The sequence below is a fragment of the Notolepis coatsorum genome (genome assembly GCF_963971535.1).
Source record: "Notolepis coatsorum genome assembly, chromosome: 11".
Taxonomy (NCBI): Eukaryota; Metazoa; Chordata; class Actinopteri; order Aulopiformes; family Paralepididae; genus Notolepis; species Notolepis coatsorum.
In genome coordinates, this window is record NC_140175.1 from 80,514,452 (window position 1) to 80,532,779 (window position 18,328).

The following is an 18,328-nucleotide window of genomic DNA, read 5'->3' on the forward strand; positions in this document are numbered from 1 at the left end:
CATTTCCGCCTGTCTCTTAGCAATAAACAAATGGATGACGAACAACTTCCTAAAATTAAATGAGGGCAAAACTGAAATCCTACTAGTCGGTCCTATAACAAAAAGAGAAATGTTACAGAGCAATATGGGGCAACTTACTCCTTGGATCAAACCCGAAGTTACAAGTAAGTAACCTACACTGGCTTCTGGTAACATTTAGAATTGATTTCAAGGTCCTCCTCCTTATATACAAAGTATAAACATTGCGATCATCTACTACTGGTCTATTGAAGGTTCCAAGCCACAGTCTAAAGAAAATCAGGGATGCAGCCTTTGCTAACTATGCACCAAAGTTATGGAACACACTACCTATGGACATTAGGGAAGCTAGATCTCTTAATATTTTCAGAAATAAGCTAAAAACGTACCTCTTCACCATAGCCTTCTAATACACCCGCTGTTGATTGTACTGTAACACTATTTTACTCTGGCCATTCTATTGCATAATTTTACTATCTATTCTACTATTCTATTATTGCACTGTATTATTGGTGTGCAAACCAGTCAACTTACAAAAAAGAGCCTGTTGGAGATAAATGCAGTGCAAAGTATTTCACTATAATATTTCAAAGCGAAGTAAAAAATATTATAATAATTATTTGATCATGTTAAATGATCATTTGATCATGTTAAAAAAAAAAGGGAAAATAAAAAACATTTGTTAATTTCTATTTTTTTACGTGCACGTGCCCTACTGATAGTGGTCTAAATACGCCGATGCCCTGATGTAAACAAGACAAACCTCTTTCTCTGGTCTGCATGATTGATTGATTGATTGAAAAGTTTATTAACAGATTGCAGAATGGGTACAGTACAGTACAGCTCAATACATACAATTGTTAAGAGGATGCAGACCTGGGTAGGGGGGGGGGGGACACTGTACATTGGAATACTGACATACATTTGACATGGAAACTGTACATTGGAGGAGGTTGGGTAGGTGGGGTGGGGTTGGGTGGGGCTGTACATTGAAATACTGACAAAGCCATGCTTGGTCTTTATTGTACAACTGGGTTAGGACATTTGTAGGGGCCAGTTTTGAATTGCAGTCTCCCGTAGGTGTTCTTTGAGAGTGTTTTTGAAGGTGGGTAGTGATTTACATTCCTTTACAGCTTTGGGTAGGGCGTTCCACATTGTTGTGGCATAATTGCGAAACGTGTTTAGTCCCTTGTTTGAGCCGAATCTGGGTTTTACATGATTTGTGGAGCTCCCTCTGGTGTTGTGATCATGGTATTCACTGACCTTTGGGAAGTATTTTGACATGTACATGGGTACCTTGGTCGTGTAGTGTATCTTGTAGACCAGGCCCATTGCAAGTTGCTGTACTCTGTTGTCTACTCTAAGCCATCCTAGGTTGGCAAAGTGTGCAGGGGTGAGGTGGGTTCTAGGAGTCAGGTCAAGCAGTAGTCTGACTAGTTTGTTTTGAGATGTTTGTAATTTGGTTTTTAGTGCCTTTGAGGTGCTTTGGTACCATGAGGTGCACGCATAGTCGTAGTACCCTTGAATGAGTGCTCCTGCCAGAGTCTTCAGGGTATTCTTGTTTACCAGGGAGGAGATCCGGTACAAGAATCGAGTTTGTTGATTGACATTTTTTATTACATTGGATGCCATTTTGTCACAGGAAAGATTAGCCTCTAGGATGGAACCTAGGTAGGTAATTTCATCTTTCCTTGTGACAATATTGTCACCCACTGTAACTGAGAAGCCTTCTGTTTTGCTGAGTTTGTTATTTGAACCGAAGAGAATGGACTCTGTTTTGCCCATGTGTAATGATAGTTTGTTGTCGGCGAGCCATATGCAGATTTTGCCTAGTTCCGAGCTGAGGGTTTTTTCAACCTGTAACTTGTTCTTGTCAGAGACCAGCAGGGCTGAGTCGTCCGCAAACAGGAACAAGTTGCAGTCACAAGCTGACGACATGTCATTTGCATAAATTAGGAACAGTAGTGGTCCTAGTATGCTTCCTTGTGGAACACCACAGTTCACTGTGAGGGGGGGGGATAGGGTACCGTTTACCTCCACCATCTGTTCTCTCCCCTCCAGGTAGGATTGTATCCAGCTCACTGATAAACTATCAAAACCAATTGCTTTTAGCTTGTCAATCAGAATGGTGTGATTGACAGTGTCGAAGGCCTTTTGTAGGTCTAGCATGACCATGCCGCAGTATTTGCCCGCGTCCACCTCTTGCTTGATGTGGTCGTTCAAATAGAGAAGGCATGTGTCAGTGGAGTGGGATGTTCTGAAGCCAGATTGGAATTCGTAGATTAGATTTTTATCCGTAAGGTACTTTTCGACCTGTTCGTATACTATTTTTTCCATGACTTTCGAGATGGATGTAAGGATAGAAACAGGGCGGTAGTTGCCTGGGTCTAATTTGCTGCCCTTTTTGTGCAGGGGTGTTACTCTCGCTATTTTGAAGTCCTTGGGGACGTGTCCCTGTTTTATGGAGAGGTTTATTATGTGTGTGATGACTGGGGTGATGGCGGCTGCTGAGTCTCTGAGGAATTTGGAGGGGATGTTGTCATGGCCAGTGGCCTTGTTCGGTTGGAGGGCGCTCAGTTTATTGAGTACCTCATCTGTAGTTACCATTTCCAGTTTGAAATCGTCTTTGTGGACGCCTAGGTTCTTGTAGTATGCTACTATGTGTTCTACCCCATACTGCCCTGAGTGGGAGGGTAGTTTGTTTACCAGTGTTGTGGCTATGTTTGTGAAGAAAGTGTTTAAGTAATTGGCTACATCCAGTTTGTCTGTGATGAGCGTGTTGTCCGTCTTTATGTTTATGTTTGAGAACCTGGTTTTAAGTTTTTTACTGCAGCCTAGTTGATTATTGAGTAATTTCCAAAGTTCACGTGGTTTATTTTTGTTTTCCTCAGTTTTGTCATTGATGAATTTTTTTTTTGCAGTTTTTATCATGGAGTTTACGTCATTTCTTAGTCTATTTCTTTCTAGTTTGAGTTCAGTCACGTGGGCTTGGAGTTCACTGCTCGTGCTTTTGGTAAGCTTTGACTGACTTTTATGAAATTCAGACCATTTTTTGTCTCTGGCTTTCATAGCGGTCAGTATTTCAGTGTGCATCCACGGCTCAGCGCGATTTTTTACCCTGGTGGTTCTTAGGGGGGCCATGTTGTTTAGTATTGTTGAGAATTTGGTTTTGAAGCCAAGCCAGGTTTCTTCAACCAGTGTACCATTGAGTTCATCTGACCAGTCCAGGCTCTTCAGTTCAAGGTTAAAGGCCTCGCTAGAGTACGTTTTGAGGTCTCTAGACCTCTTAACAATTGTGTGTATTGAGCCGTACTGTATTGTACCCATTCTGCAATCTGTTAAATAAAGTTTTCATTCATTCATTCATTCCCATCAACAGACTAATTATCATAGATCTATGCTAATTATTACCATACGGTCAGTCACGTCCACGCCCCTCACGCGTCAGTCAAACACGTCATATGACGCGACGGTAACCAAACGAAGAACTCTCGCGTGACTTCTAGATCCTATAAATATGCGAAGTCTCCCACCCCTCGATCTTTCCCTTTCTCACTCTAGTCGGTGAAGGTGCAACAGTAATCGGTCGTCCTGAGCCCGGGTTCATCCGACACCCTCACCAACCCCGCTGAACTGAGCGCTACACGCCTACCGCAGCATCATGCCGCCCAAATTCGACCCAACTGAGATCAAAGTTGGTATGTTTTGGAGTATTTGTGGTATAAAAACTATCTGTTCCACAGCAGCCAAGATGGAGTCGTGGTGTGTCCAGGCCCGACCTCCCCCTCCTCCGTGATGGGGAAAAGAAAATGGTAAAAATGGGGGTCGAAGGAATATTTTACTAGTCAGATTTGTGTCGCACGCCTTTATTAAAACCTGCGTTACGGGAGTTAGATTGGGGTGTTCGCGTGGGGGGGAAGTTTTATACTGTCATCACGGTTGACGTTTGGCTAACTCGCTCTGCTGTTGCTGTCGTGGTAGCTACATGCTAAGCTAACGTTAATCACATATCGAACCGATGGGAGCTTATTTTATTTATTCTTACGTGGATGTTTGATCGGGTAGTGGCACACATGGTACCACCACGTAAGATTGGATAAAATAAGCTCCTATCGGTTCGATGTGATTAACATAGCAGCTTCAATTTGGGTATTCGAGAGATGGCCATGTCTGTAACGTTATGTGTTTTGTATGGACATTGTCAAGTCAATCGGGGGGAGCTTCTTTGAATCATATCTCGCCTTAGAATCACCAGAAAGGCTTTCGAAATAGTGAAATGCCATGTTGGCCTCAATATTTTCAAAACAAATCGTATGAAAATGTTATGAAATGAACAAGAATGTGATAAAACATGTAATAATAACGGACCTTCTAACGGTGAGCTCCAAGCAGCCACGTGGGTTAACGTTAGCTCTCTGACAGATGAGCTGACATGCTATCATGTCAACTATCGAGCTAGTGTACGATTATATAACTTTATCATTGGGAGATATTAATGCAGACACGTGCATTGTGTAATCCAGTGGTTCTCAAAAGTGCGATTCCCCAGCAACTTGTAATTGGTGTTCTTAACTAGAAGTTGGCACAGTGAGTGTAAAGTACTCTCTAAAACTACTGTATGGAATTCTGGATTACATTTTAATCTGACGGATGGCGATGGTCTGTTAATACTGGGAATGGAAATGTAGGCAATTATTTAATATCGTGTTAATTGGTGTTTCTTATTGGGACATTTGGGGAAAAGAATGCTGTAGTTGGGAATTTGGTAAATTGCTATAAAGTTTGTGGCAAAGTAGTGTTTGTGACTTCCCAAGTCTCAACGTGTAGTCAGTGATAAGTGTTTGAACCTTGGGATATGCGAGATGGGCAAAATCTGCGTTTTTCATTGAAGTGCCCATAACTTCTGTTTTAACTTTTTGCGTAAATGAGACTATGCCACCGGATGGCATTCTTACCCTCTGCGTTCATCCTGGTTGTGTCAACCTGTATTATATCTAAAGTGAGTTTCCTTGGATGTCACTGACATTTTTTACACAACCTTACATATCCCAATCCACACAAGTTGGTGAGTTCCAATGTCCTCCAGTGACTTGACTTGAATCATTGTCTTACAACTGAAGGAAATGGGGAGATGGGAAATGACTAGGCTTGCAACTTCACTTTACAAATTAACTCAACATAAGGACATGTCCTTTGATGACTGGAAGACATTCAAACTTAACCAAGAAGCAAGAACTATCTAAATTAATGTGTAGTGTTAAGAAGAGTATTAAATCTGCAGAGTGGCCCTTTCAACTAAAGGCACCTGGTGTGACGACTAATGCTGGACGTTTTCCTCTGCCTTGCAGTCTTCATGAGATGCACAGGAGGGGAAGTCGGTGCAACCTCGGCCCTGGCCCCCAAGATTGGCCCTCTGGGTCTGGTGAGTTTTGTAATTCTTTCCTTGGCTTCAGTTGGTATTATTAGTACCATGTCATGCTAGCCTCCCGCCACTATACCTGTCTGTTAGTGACCGAGTAGAGTCCAGTGGAGGCTAAGATGGACCCAGCTCTAGGAAGCAGGGCAGCCCACACTAATGGGCGACTCTGTGCCGAAAGACACTGGAACAAACTGGCCCACTGGTTCCCCTGTGGGGTCCAGGATGAAGGGATTCCCAGCAATTGAGTTAATGTTACTGTTTTGTACACTAGAAGGTGGTGTGATGATTAACATGGGTAAGAATTACTGTTTGGATCAGGTTTCTCTCAATGGTTCTCCCCACCTGCAGTATAAAATCAGTTGGGAGTCCATGTCCTAATGTTTATTTTTTTATTTAAACTTGTCTGACATTGTCTTTGTGTTCTGCCCGCAGTCTCCCAAGAAAGTGGGTGATGACATCGCCAAGGCCACCGGTGACTGGAAGGGCCTGAGGATCACTGTCAAGCTGACCATAATCAACAGACAGGCAGCCGTAAGTAGCCAACGTGCGCCCCGTGTCGATCCTGGTGCACTTCAATATGAATGTATAAATTCACTAATTAATCTGTAAAATATATAACACCAGAGACTCACAGGACTCGCCATGCAACATCAATTCTCATGCAAGCAGGAGCCTGGTTAACGCCATATGCACATTTCTCCTCACTGGTGTTCAGTCGGTTATGAATGCCGGAACCAAATATTCAGTTTGGACAGCGAGGTTTCAAAGAGTTCTACAGTTATGACATTTTTTATTTATTTTATTTAACCTTTATTTATCCAGGCAAGCAATTTTGGCCATAACAGGGCTTAAGTGGCAGTATGCATAATGTTCAGTGTACTGCCAACCACCACTGAATCTTAAATGAGGAAGAAGCAGTTTTCTGGGTAAAACTGGTTTTCTAACTTTTCCATTTTCACGGTAGCTGTACTGTGTAGATGAGAACCGCTGCTCAAGCATTAATTTATTTGAAGTAGGCCCATCTTGTAAGTTTAAATGAACAGTTTAAAAATTCACAGCAGTCTTATGTCGCATTATTTTACAATTTTAGTCATTGTTTAGCCTCCCGCCACTATACCTGTCTGTCAGTGACCGAGTAGAGTCCAGTGGAGGCTAAGATGGACCCAGCTCTAGGAAGCAGGGCTGCCCACACTAATGGGTGACTCTGTGCCGAAAGACACTGGAACAAATGTTACTCTTAATATCTGTAGAGGCATGTTCTAATTTCCTTTTGTCAGAATTTTAGGTCTTAAATTATAATCTTTTGGTATTGGCCCCCACAACTTTTATGAATTCATAGTTTTCCTGCATTTCTTTGCCAGTATGGCGGTGAAATAGGTATTCTATTCAAAGTAGTCTCAAATGTAACTTGTTAACCTGCAGGAACCCTGAAATGTCTTGTCTTTTGCCTTCTCAGATTGAAGTGGTGCCCTCTGCCTCTGCCCTGATCATCAAGGCACTGAAGGAGCCCCCTCGTGACAGAAAGAAGGTCAAGAACAGTAAGTCACTGTCCCATCACCTGGTCTAGAGATCACTAGTTATTAGTTAAGCTGTTGCCTTGGTCATTTTGCAGTTATAAGTTTGCTGGACAGCAGCCAAATGTCACTAGTCTATCAGGCTTTTGGATTAATCTCACAATGTTACTATAGATGGAATTTCTAGTCTGTTTTTGTGCCTACGATCATCTTTCTGTGTACGCTCTAGGTAACTTGAGTGTAAGATGGCTTTCTATAAATTCAAGTAAAGCTAGCCTCCCGCCACTATACCCGTCTGTTGTGACTGAGTAGAGTCCAGTGGAGGCTAAGATGGACCCAGCTCTAGGAAGCAGGGCTGCCCACACTAATGGGTGACTCTGTGCCGAAAGACACTGGAACAAACTCCTAATGTCTTTAAATCTTCTAATGCAATCTGCAAGGCTGGTTTGTCAGCATGGGGGGGGGGGGGGGGGGTTGAGAAACTTTAAAGCCTTGAAGTTGATGCTGTTTGAGTGCAGTGCAGACCATCCTATCTGTTAATGTTAATGTAATCCTTGTCTCCAGTCAAGCACAGCGGCAGCGTGACTTTTGATGAGATCGTCGGCATCGCCAAACTCATGAGGGCTCGCTCCATCGCCAGGGAGCTTTCCGGTAAGGATGCATTTCTGGTTATTTCGATGGCTCCCTTCAAACTGGGTCTTACAAGTTGGCCTTAGAGATTCATAGTGTGCTTTTATAAAGTGTCCTGTTCCTCACTATGTTGCCATTCGAGTCGATGGGAAATTGACCATTTTGTGTATCGCCACCTAGAAGCTCTAAATTTAATGCAGTTCCTGATTCCGTCACACATTAAAGCTCCTTTTTGACTGCAGGAACTTTCTCCCTGAACTAGGGACATTTTCAGGGACTTCATTTTCACTGTGGGGACCAGGGTCTAAACAAGTTCTGGGATGGTATTCTTACCCACAAAATGTCCCTGCTGCTCAAGAGTGACATTGGTGCAGGGAATTTGGGGTGGTGCTCGCAGTGCTGCACATTCTAAATGGTAGTCTAGTGAGCTATGCACAAGTTCTTTCCAACAAATCTTAATTACAACAAGATTGCATACGCTAAGTAGGTGGAGGTGTTTGTAGATTATAATCTGTTCATTTAACTGCTCATGGCGATAAGAGAATTGTCCTGTGTTCCAGTTACACTGAAATGCCTGCGGTGCAAACGCAGACAGCAGTGGGCTGAAGGAACATTAAAAGTTCCTTAACGTAGTCCTGGGGGCCAAAATGTTCCAGATAACTCTGGTCGTAACGGGGCTTAAGTGGCCGTATGAGTCATGTTCAGTGTACTTCCAACCGCCACTGAATCTCAAATGAGGAAGAAGTTATGTTTTGGGTACAGTCTAACTTTGCCTTCAATTGTGCGGTAGCTGTGGAACCGTTTTGTCTGTACTATGTAGATGAGAATCGCCCCATAAGCATTACTTTGTTTGACGTAGGTGAATCTTGTAAGTTTAAATGAATGGTTGAGTTTTGTATGTCAATTATTTTAAATGTTTAGCCTCCCGCCACTATACCCGTCTGTCGTGACTGAGTAGAGTCCAGTGGAGGCTAAGATGGACCCAGCTCTAGGAAGCAGGGCTGCCCACACTAATGGGTGACTCTGTGCCGAAAGACACTGGAACAAACATTACTCTTAATCTGTAGAGTCATGTTCTCTTTTCTTAAAAGTTCTAATTTTTGTTTGCATTTCTTTTTGCATCTTCCAGGAACCATTAAGGAGATTCTCGGCACTGCCCAGTCTGTGGGCTGCACCATTGATGGCCGCCCTCCCCATGATGTCATTGATGACATCAACAGTGGCAAAGTAGAGTGCCCATCTGATTAAACTGAGCACCAATAAACCTTTGTTTATAAAAACTGGCGCATCTGGTGTTTACTTATTCCTACACATTCTAGTGACTACTGTGGGACTGGTAATAACTTGTATTTCAGACCTGAAGTTATGGAAACATTTTAATCTTTTTCACACAGCCAAATGATAAATGTTGAGCTTGGTTGCCAGTAGATGCCTAGTTGCTTTATTTTGTTGGGATAATAGCCCATATTATTGCATGCTTCTCAAAGGAGACTCAAATGAACCTCGTTCCAAGTTTTATCTCCGTGAGATCAAGCCTGGTAAAGAACTACTACCGAAAGTGTCTATGGGGTATAATTTCCGGTGTATGTACTTCCCCTGTAAGCTGCCTGTTTCCCGAATCCTGTCGGCAAACCAGCTGTAACGTCCCGTCATATAGTAAATTATTCAGGCAAAGCCGTTGCAGTGGCTTAAACAAGGAAATATTGTGCACTTCACACTTTTCTATTGTTTTTTCCAAAACCGGAAAGCCTGTACTTGACATTTTAGGAGGCATCTTTACCAGCTGATACTTCCAAGTGAGTGGTGTCACTGGTCCAACTAAAAGCCTAGACCCTGTTAAAATGTACTTTTACAAGGAATTGTGCTAAGACTGATGACCTTATTGTACAGGCAGTGATTGGTGTAGCACCTGTAATGAATGAGACTTCATGAACCCTGCATCATTAAAACATGAGGAAATGGGTTGATGCTAGGCCAGTAAATTATGAGTTTGAGAGTGCTCTCCTGGATTGTCAAAATTACTGAAATTATTTCAGAGTGGGAACCCTGATAAGAATGTAACTTGCAATGGCAAAAGTGTGCAATTTACATAAAATGCTGAATCTTGTCGGACCCAAACTATATCCAGATGTGCAATTACTTCTCCAGTCCTTTCAGAGAACTACAATTTTCAAAGGGACAGACACTGTTCCTAATTTATGCAAATGACATGTCGTCAGCTTGTGACTGCAACTTGTTCCTGTTTGCGGACGACTCATCCCTGCTGGTCTCTGACAAGAACAAGTTACAGGTTGAAAAAACCCTCGGCTCAGAACTAGGCAAAATCTGCATATGGCTCACTGATAACAAACTAGCATTACACATGGGCAAAACAGTCTATTCTCTTCGGTTCAAATAACAAACTCAGCAAGACCGACTGCTTCTCAGTTACAGTGGGTGACAATATTGTCACAAGGAAAGAAGATATTACCTACCTGGGTTCCATCCTAGAGGCAAATCTTTCCTGTGACAAAATGGCATCCAATGTAATAAAAGTCAACCAACGAACTCTAATCTTGTACCGGATCTCCTCACTGGTAAACAAGAATACCCTGAAGACTGGCAGGAGCACTCATTCAAGGGTACTACGACTATGCTTGCACCTCAAAGGCGCTAAAAACAAAATTACAAACATCTCAAAACAAACTGGTCAGACTACTGTTTGACCTTACTCCTAGAACCCACCTCACCAATGCAACAAGCTTACTCTAAATGTCAAATGTTACTTCATGGTCTTCTGCAACAAATAAGCACTACCCTAAAGAAGAATCTTAAAATATTAATTAATGGAAATGAAATTCTCCAAGTGCCATTCACAAAATGTTTAGGAGTTACTATAGATGAAGGGTTAAATTGGCATAATCACATTGACAATGTCTGCAAAAAGTCTATGATGCTTGAAATTGAGAAAGGTCTGCCCCATGATACCATCCCTCTGCCCATCTAACCTTGTATTATATCTTTTTATTTCCTTACCTTAACTACTGTAATATAGTCTGGGCTGCAACATATCCATCATATCTTAACAAATTAGTCATAATCCAGAAGAGGTTCCTCAGGATGATTTCCCACTACCAGATATGAACCATCTGCACCTGTTCCGCAAAAATTCTCTATCAATTGGCAAACTTAATACCTTTCAAACATGCTCATTCATATTCAAGTTCATTAACAATAGGCAAGATCTTCCTGATACCTTCCATAGTTTCATCTTTTCATCAGAATTTCACTCATATCCAACAAACCATAGCAATAAACTCCTTACCTTTCTGTCGGACAACTAGCCATCAATTCAACATTAGCTTTAGAGGTCATAAACTCTGGAATTCATCATTGAGGTCAACAACCTCCTTATCCATATTCAAAAAAAACAATTAAAATTTAATTTCATCATAAATCACTGTCACATTAAGTTACTCCTGTCATCAGTGTTACATCTACTGTTAGTATGACTGCTTGTTTCCTTTTCCTCATTATATACCATTAATGTTATTCTCCTCTTCTTTGCCCTCTTGTACTAAAACAAATAAAATAATTGTTCTTGTTACTGACTCGTGTCAATCTTCCATGTTTTCGCTATAGTGTCTGCCTTATGTCTCTGTTCCTGTTTTGTAGACCATGCTACACATGTAATTCGTTCATATTGTTTATGGACAATGAGATGGGAGTGGAACTTTGTACAAGCCCTTTGGGCTTCGTTCCCTCCTAGCACTTTTTTTTTTAATAATGTGCTGAATAAACTAAACTATATATAGAACTCATCATCGACTTCAGACGCCAGCCAAACCCCAAAACCCCCATATCCATCTCCGGCAAACCCATAATCACCACAGATTCCTTCAAATTTCTCGGCAATAACCTCAAATGGAAAACCAACACAGACCACATACACAAAAGCAAATCAAAGACTCTTCTTCCTCCGCCAGCTCAAGAAATAGTCAATAAACATCTCTTGCTCCGTTTCTACCAGGCCATTATACAAAGCATCCTCACCTTCTCCATAACTGTTTGGTACAGCAATCTGGACACTCACTCAAACAACAAACTACAAAGAATCATCAATAAATCCTCAAAAATAATCTGCACCCCCCTCCCTTCTCTCGAATCACTCCACCGCCAAATCACAATCAGGAGAGCCAGAAAGATCATCTCTGACCCCACTCACCCAGCACACCACATCTTCCAGCTGCTGCCCTCCGGGAGGCGCTACAGATCCCTGACCACCAAAACATCCCGGTTCAAAAACAGCTTCTTCCCCACTGCCATACGGACACTGAACTCCCTGTAGTACCCCCCCCGCAACCCCCCTTACCTCTGCTGACATGGACAACTCTGAACTGTATCTATGTAATTGTGTTTTCTTTTATGTACGTTGTAAGTGATGTTATATGTTCTGTTTTATGTTGGAACTGCTATGCTATGCACTGAAACCAAATTCCACCAGCCTGGCTGGGTGGTCATTAAAGAAATTGAATTGAATCGAGTATACAGCAGTGGCGGCTGATGAGAAATATTTTAGGTGGGGCTGTGCCATATTCACTCATCCAGCTCAAAGGCCCTGCAGAATTTAACATATTGCCTATATTATACACAGGTATGTAAAAATAATTATATGTATGTATATTCAGACATGGATAAATATATGGTCTATACAGCATTATTGTACATGCTATCATAGTTATACGGGTAGAGTATAGTTTAATGTGTCACGCGGCAATAACACTTTCAAATTTGTCCGATTATGGGGGCGGTAGTGTTCAGTCTCTGAGCTGTCAGAAACATTGGCCGTTGGAAAGGATAAGGTGGTAACTGCAGCAATGCAAGTTTGTTTATATGGGCATTGAAGCACTCTGCTTTTAGGAACAATCTGCTTATTGGGAGACCAAAGGTTTTGTATTCACGATTTCAAAGGCTGTTTTAAGATAAACCCTTAACATGCAGAGAACCCTGAACACACATCAAGCTGTCAAATTATTGAGAATCCATTCATTATATTGAATGCTAGGTATTCATAATACTCAGCAAATGAACTCCAGGTATTCACAAGCATGAAGTAGCTCAATCCTTCCAAACAACTGAAGAAACTTAATTTTATACAAAAACAAATCTTTATTGAAAATCACAGCCAATCGTATGCAATTCTACAAAAGTATAAATGCTTCAGACGTTGCTGGGACGGGATCCTCCAAGGGCAGTATGCTGACCAGACTACTGTACTTCAGTCCAATATAGACCTGGCCTTTATTTAACCTGTTGAAGAACCAGGGGGGGGGGGGGGGGGGGGGGGGGCGGGCTGTCTCAGGACAACGCAATGAGTGGCACAACATTTACAATACTTGACTAGTTTAGACAATATACTATTCTATCCACAACTTAGCCAGTACTACTTTGATTATCCAGACTTGATAAAACTCTACCCATACAGCACTCAAACCCGTTAGGGTGTATTTACAGATACTATTTCACCCAGGTCTGGCCCAATGCAAGGCTGTTTATTACAACTGGCACGACGTGTTCATTCTTAGGTATCCCATCTGCACAATTCCAGACACGACTGGAGAAAAACACCTTTCCATAGGCCTCTCTCTGATCTTACATTGTGTTGTGAACGATTCATTTAACATAAATGAAAAGTCCTATGAGGGGAAATGGTAACATTACAAGTGATGAGACCGGCGTACATCTGACCCGCCAAAAGAAATCTCATCAGATGTACAATGTAACCCAGCTGCCTCGCAAGGTAACATATCCAACTGTGACAAGTAGAAAATAGGCTGAGGAAAACAGGAAGTCCTAGTCGTACTGCAGTGTGTAGTCAGTGCAGTAGGTTGTATTTGTGCTTTGAACTAGTAGCACATGGTTGTTTCATGTAGTTGATGGACTGAAGTTCCACAGACTTATCAGACTTGAGTGGATGGAAGACTGCAGTTGTTCTGTCAGAAGAGACTCTTGTGAAAAACAAAACGTTCCCAAATCAAAAAGTAGTATATTTGTCCATACTGAAAGTATATTAAGCGTGTCAATAGCATATTTCTACCACTTGTGTGTATTTCTGGTACTTCTTATGTGCTTTCATGTACTAATTCAAAGCACATGTTTAGTATGATAGTCATTAATGTGCTGTAAGTGTAATCTATCTAAGTACAGAGAGATGTTTACTTTTGTACTATTTTGGAAAGCAAAAGTAACCAAAAATACATCAAAAGTATAATTTAAATATATTTAAGCACAATCTTTAACCAAGTACAACATAAGTGGTTTCGGTATACTTTAAGGAAATACTAATATACTTAAATAAATATATGTAGGTTTTTTTACACTCAAGTTCTCTCACAAGGAGGTACTGACTGAGCAGGATTAGGACGTCTCGGTTAGCTTCACATCTGTGCATGGACTTGTTCCATTTTAACGAACAATGGCGAACATTTTGTATTGGCACCTGGTGGTACTAGTGTATGTGGGCCATCTACACGGGTCCGTGTAAGGAATGCTTTCCAATCCTTGGGGGTGGGATTGTACATATTAAAATTGGGTCACTAGTAAAATCCTTCATCAATTGAAAATGACAAATTAAATAATTAATCAAATCAATTAATTTAAACAAAATGCCTAATACTTTATTAATTCAAACACTGCTTCCAACAGCTGTCGGACTGCAAAGGCCTCCGAAACCCTGGCTTCTTGCCCCGCGAGTTATCGGACATTCAGATGGGGTGAATAGAATCCATAAGCAATCTAAATTGACTGTGATGTCTTGTTCATTTGAAAGAGGGAGGCAGCTTCCAACAGCATTTGGACCGCCCGGTTGACCGGTTTACGAGAGATGCTTGGTGTTCTGTCCCTCTGAGAAATTAAACAATATTAATAATGTATTTATTTATCCTACCTGCTCATCCTATACATGAGAAGTTTCACGTATTTCAAATGTTGGGGTCATTGGCATCTTCGGACCTCAATATAGGGGTTACAAAAACACAAAAAGGTTAGGACCCCTTAAACATGAGTCAAACATAAACATGAGTCAAACAAAAGTAACTTGACTGGTTGAATATACACCTAATCTCCACTTTTACACAAAAGGAAAGCCTTGCATATTCCGCTGTACAGTTTCCATGGCTACTGATCTACCTAACCTGAAGATTACAAAAGTAGCATCAACTATTCAGTCACGCTCAGTCAACGATCACCTCGACAGAGATGACGAGGTGTCATTTTGGTAGCATTTTGATCCAGAGAGGACCGTGTGATCGGTGAGTGTTTACATGCACACCGTATTCCAGGTAACAGTTGATATCCTGGTAAAAGGTCTTATTTAGGATGAACCAACTAGTATCCCAAGGATAAATATCCCTGTACCATGTTATTTGTGAATAAACTATTCAAAATATTAAATAAAGAAATCAGGACTTAAAGGGATATTTCACTTTGGTAAAACTTGCAGGCCTACCTTGATCTAAAGTCATTTACAAATGAGCTAGTGACCACTGCTGTCCCCGTTGTCAACACCACCATTCCTCCCAGGCGTAAGGCTCCTCATTCACTACCATTCACTTTTAGGTTTCTAAATTATAAACAAACTATACAGCAATATTATTCTGTGTAATATTTTTTTCTGAGTCAAAGGTACTTGTTTATTTGAGATAATCAGCAATGGAACTATTTCTCACTTGAGGTGTAGTTTGACCAACTGTCAACTTCTCACAGAATGTTTAGCATGGTAACCACTCCCCAACATTCCATGCAGGGCAAAGATACACAGCACACTCAAACCTACAGCAACTTGACCGGATCTGCTTTTATTTTTCAAAAAGGTAATACATCTGTACTGTAAATACAAAACAAACGCATACCTTTGACTCAGAATAGTCTTTTATTGAAATCTGCACAGCAGTAGTTCGTTTATACTTAAGTATAATATTTAGACTAGGTCCCCAAAATGAATAGAAGTGAATGAGGAGCCAGATGCCTGGGAGGAATGGTGGTGATGAAAGGGACAGCAGTCACTAGCTTACTTGTGGATGTACTTACATAGAGGTAAGACTGCTGAAACAAGTTTTACTAAAGTGAAATATCCCTTTAAGACCAGGAAATCCCAACAGTGAACAGGATACTGTATTACATGCCTCAAGATACAAGAAACCAAGATACAAGCGTATACCCACAATTATATATGAAAGAAAAAAGGATATTAGCGTTCAGTTTACACCCGCCAACTCTGATGGAATACTCGAGTACCATGAATAACATGGGGAATACCAAATGTACATGTAAACGCTCTCCGTTGTCTGGTTTGTGCTCTTAAAGGGGCGCCTGCGGGTTCCGTTCAGTTCTCCACCTCCTCCTCGTCCTCCGCCACCTCATTCTCATCCTCCATGCGTTCCTCCTCCTCCTCTTCCTCCTCCCTGCTCTTGTCGGTCTCCTCTGCGTCGTTCTTCTTCTCCTTGTCTTTGCGTTTCTGCTCCGACGCCTCCTTCTTCCCCTTCTGCCCTTTTTTGTAAGCTGTGTTTTGAAATATCTGTGGTTAATTTGTAGTTTCTAGACACAAGACAATTTATTAAAAGGTGCTATAGATAACTTTTTAGATCGTTTTTTCTTTTTAAATAATACAGAAAATAATTGCTCGGGCTCCGACTGACGCTAGCTTAAGCTTGGTTGCTACGGCAGTTGCTAGCTGGTTGTTCATCAGTGATTACTGGTCCATGTTGATTTATTTCCATATTAATTGCTTACTTTGCAGCCCGGACATTTCTCCTAAACACATTTAAACGAGATACAGAGAAGTTATCGCAACATAAAAGTAACTTCCTTCAAAATCATATTTAAGACCTTTTTAAAAAGGAACATTCTAACATTATGGGAAATGTGCTTACCGTCTTCGGACCACTAGCCTAGCTTAAAACTCCAGGAGACGCGTTTCTGGCCAACAGCTAGGCTACTGGTCCGTATCCGCTTCCATTCATTTGTGCTATGCTAGCACAAATAGTTAGGAATAGCTTTCTATGGATGCACAGAGAGGGAATTGGTGTCTTGTCCAACTCTGGATAAGACGGTAAGAGCATTATCCATAATGCTGGCATGTTCCTTTAAAGCCTAGAATTCAGATAATTAAATGTAAGACTTTAAAAAATATATATATATGTATTCCATTTATTTTTCACCCATCCCAATTTAGTCGTTATGCCAATTCCCTTCCAGGTCGTTGCACGCATTGCCCCACTGTCGGCCTGGGGAGGGTGTAGAACTACCACGTGCCTCCTCCGATTCATGTGGAGTCGCCAGACGCTTCTTTTCACCTGACAGCGAGGAGTTTCACTGGGGGAACGTAACGCGTGCAGAGTTTCATGCTATTTCCCCCAGATCCCCTCCCTGCTGAACAGGCGCCCTGACCGACCAGTAGGAATCGGAGTTAACAACAACCAGGACACATACCCCACCGGCTTCCCACCCACTAACACTGCCAATTGCGTTAGTAGGGACGACTGACCAAGCCGGAGGTACCGCTGACAGCTGGATTCAACCCCATAGTCTCTGTGGTGGTAGGCGAGTGCTTAGTCCACTGCGCTACCCAGCCGCACCTTAAATGTAAGACTTTTTAAGACCCTGCGGGAACCCTGCAGACCACTTCATCCCTGACATACACACCCTCCAAAGCCTCTCTCAGCGGCTGCAGGAACCTTTCAAACTCCATCTCCTCCATAGCAGCCATGACGTCTCCTGCATTCAGGGTTTTCCGTTTGGCTTTCATGGCAAAGTTGTTTGCACTGTTGACACAGAAAAGAGATTGATGGCATTTGAGTTATGCTGGCTGTAGGGCTGAGCCCAAACGTTCGAACCTTCGTTCGTTACGTTGGCATTCGAATTCTAAATAAAAATTTGAATTTTTAATTAAAAGAAAGAAAAAATAAATTCTATTAATTCTGTTTAAACCAATGGGGTTTTTCTTCACAGTTGCAGATAAAGATTAGGCTACACTAATATTATAGTATTAAAATAAACTGATTAGTTATATTCATTAAAGAAAGTTGATTTAATTAATTTAGTTGGGCTGGGGCTTCTCCCAGGGCTGGGTCTGGAAAGTTGATATAATAAAAAGAAAAGACTCATTTAATCAGATTAATCACTTTATTCAAATTGAGGATTTAGTTTGAGGATATTTAAAAAATATATATATATATTTTTAAATTAAAGAAATACATTTTATTTTTTTTAAAGATTTTTAATTAAAAACGAAGGTTCGAACGTTTGTTCGGAAAAACCCTGACGAAGTTCGAATCCCAAAAACAGGGTTCGGGGACAGCCTTAGCTGGCTGTAGTGGACACTAAATTGATATTAGTCATGCTGGCTGTAGTGGACACTAAATTGATATTAGTTATGCTGGCTGTAGTGTACACTAAATTGATATTAGTTATGCTGGCTCTAGTAGTCTAGTAGACACTAAATTGATATTAGTTATGCTGGCTGTAGTAGTCTAGTACAGTGGTTCTCAACTGGTCTAGCCTCGGGACCCAACATTTTCCTTAGTCATTAAGTCGCGACCCAACATTTTGAACCACTATGATTTATGTAAAAAAAAAAAAATGTAAAAACCCAATGAAATAAAATAATAATAAATAATATATGCTAAGAAGCATATTTCTTAGCTTAACATAACAGACCTACATTTGGGGGAACTAATGGGATAACTGGGGTTGCAACAAAAGTGCAACT

The 18,328-nt window shown here is 41.3% G+C and overlaps 2 protein-coding genes across 2 annotated transcripts in view; one reads left to right on the forward strand and one right to left on the reverse strand.

Moving 5' to 3' along the window:
- The first annotated feature begins 3,566 nt into the window (after nt 1-3,566).
- On the forward strand, nt 3,567-8,861 carry rpl12 (ribosomal protein L12). Its single transcript, XM_084324238.1, has 6 exons — nt 3,567-3,716; nt 5,367-5,440; nt 5,870-5,968; nt 6,894-6,975; nt 7,516-7,602; nt 8,711-8,861. Exons 1-6 carry the CDS (start codon nt 3,680-3,682, stop codon nt 8,827-8,829), a joined length of 498 nt encoding a protein of 165 aa, XP_084180364.1. The 5' UTR covers nt 3,567-3,679; the 3' UTR covers nt 8,830-8,861.
- Nucleotides 8,862-12,746: 3,885 nt separating this feature from the next.
- The window catches only part of pole3 (polymerase (DNA directed), epsilon 3 (p17 subunit)), a 28,624-nt gene continuing 23,042 nt past the window's right edge, over nt 12,747-18,328 (reverse strand). The window contains exons 3-4 of the mRNA XM_084324239.1: nt 17,263-17,381; nt 12,747-16,119 (exon numbers count right to left, since the gene is read on the reverse strand). Of these exons, the coding sequence (XP_084180365.1) occupies nt 15,944-16,119; nt 17,263-17,381 (295 nt within the window). The 3' untranslated portion in view covers nt 12,747-15,943. The remainder of the gene's footprint in view (nt 16,120-17,262; nt 17,382-18,328) is intronic.

What these genes read in the sequence shown, in the direction of transcription:
- rpl12 (XM_084324238.1), top strand. Translation starts at nt 3,680, where the DNA reads ATGCCGCCCAAATTCGACCCAACTGAGATCAAAGTTG. An exon ending in TAATCAACAGACAGGCAGCC is followed by an intron (nt 5,969 to 6,893) that starts GTAAGTAGCCAA and finishes TTGCCTTCTCAG; the next exon opens with ATTGAAGTGGTGCCCTCTGC. An exon ending in CAGAAAGAAGGTCAAGAACA is followed by an intron (nt 6,976 to 7,515) that starts GTAAGTCACTGT and finishes CCTTGTCTCCAG; the next exon opens with TCAAGCACAGCGGCAGCGTG.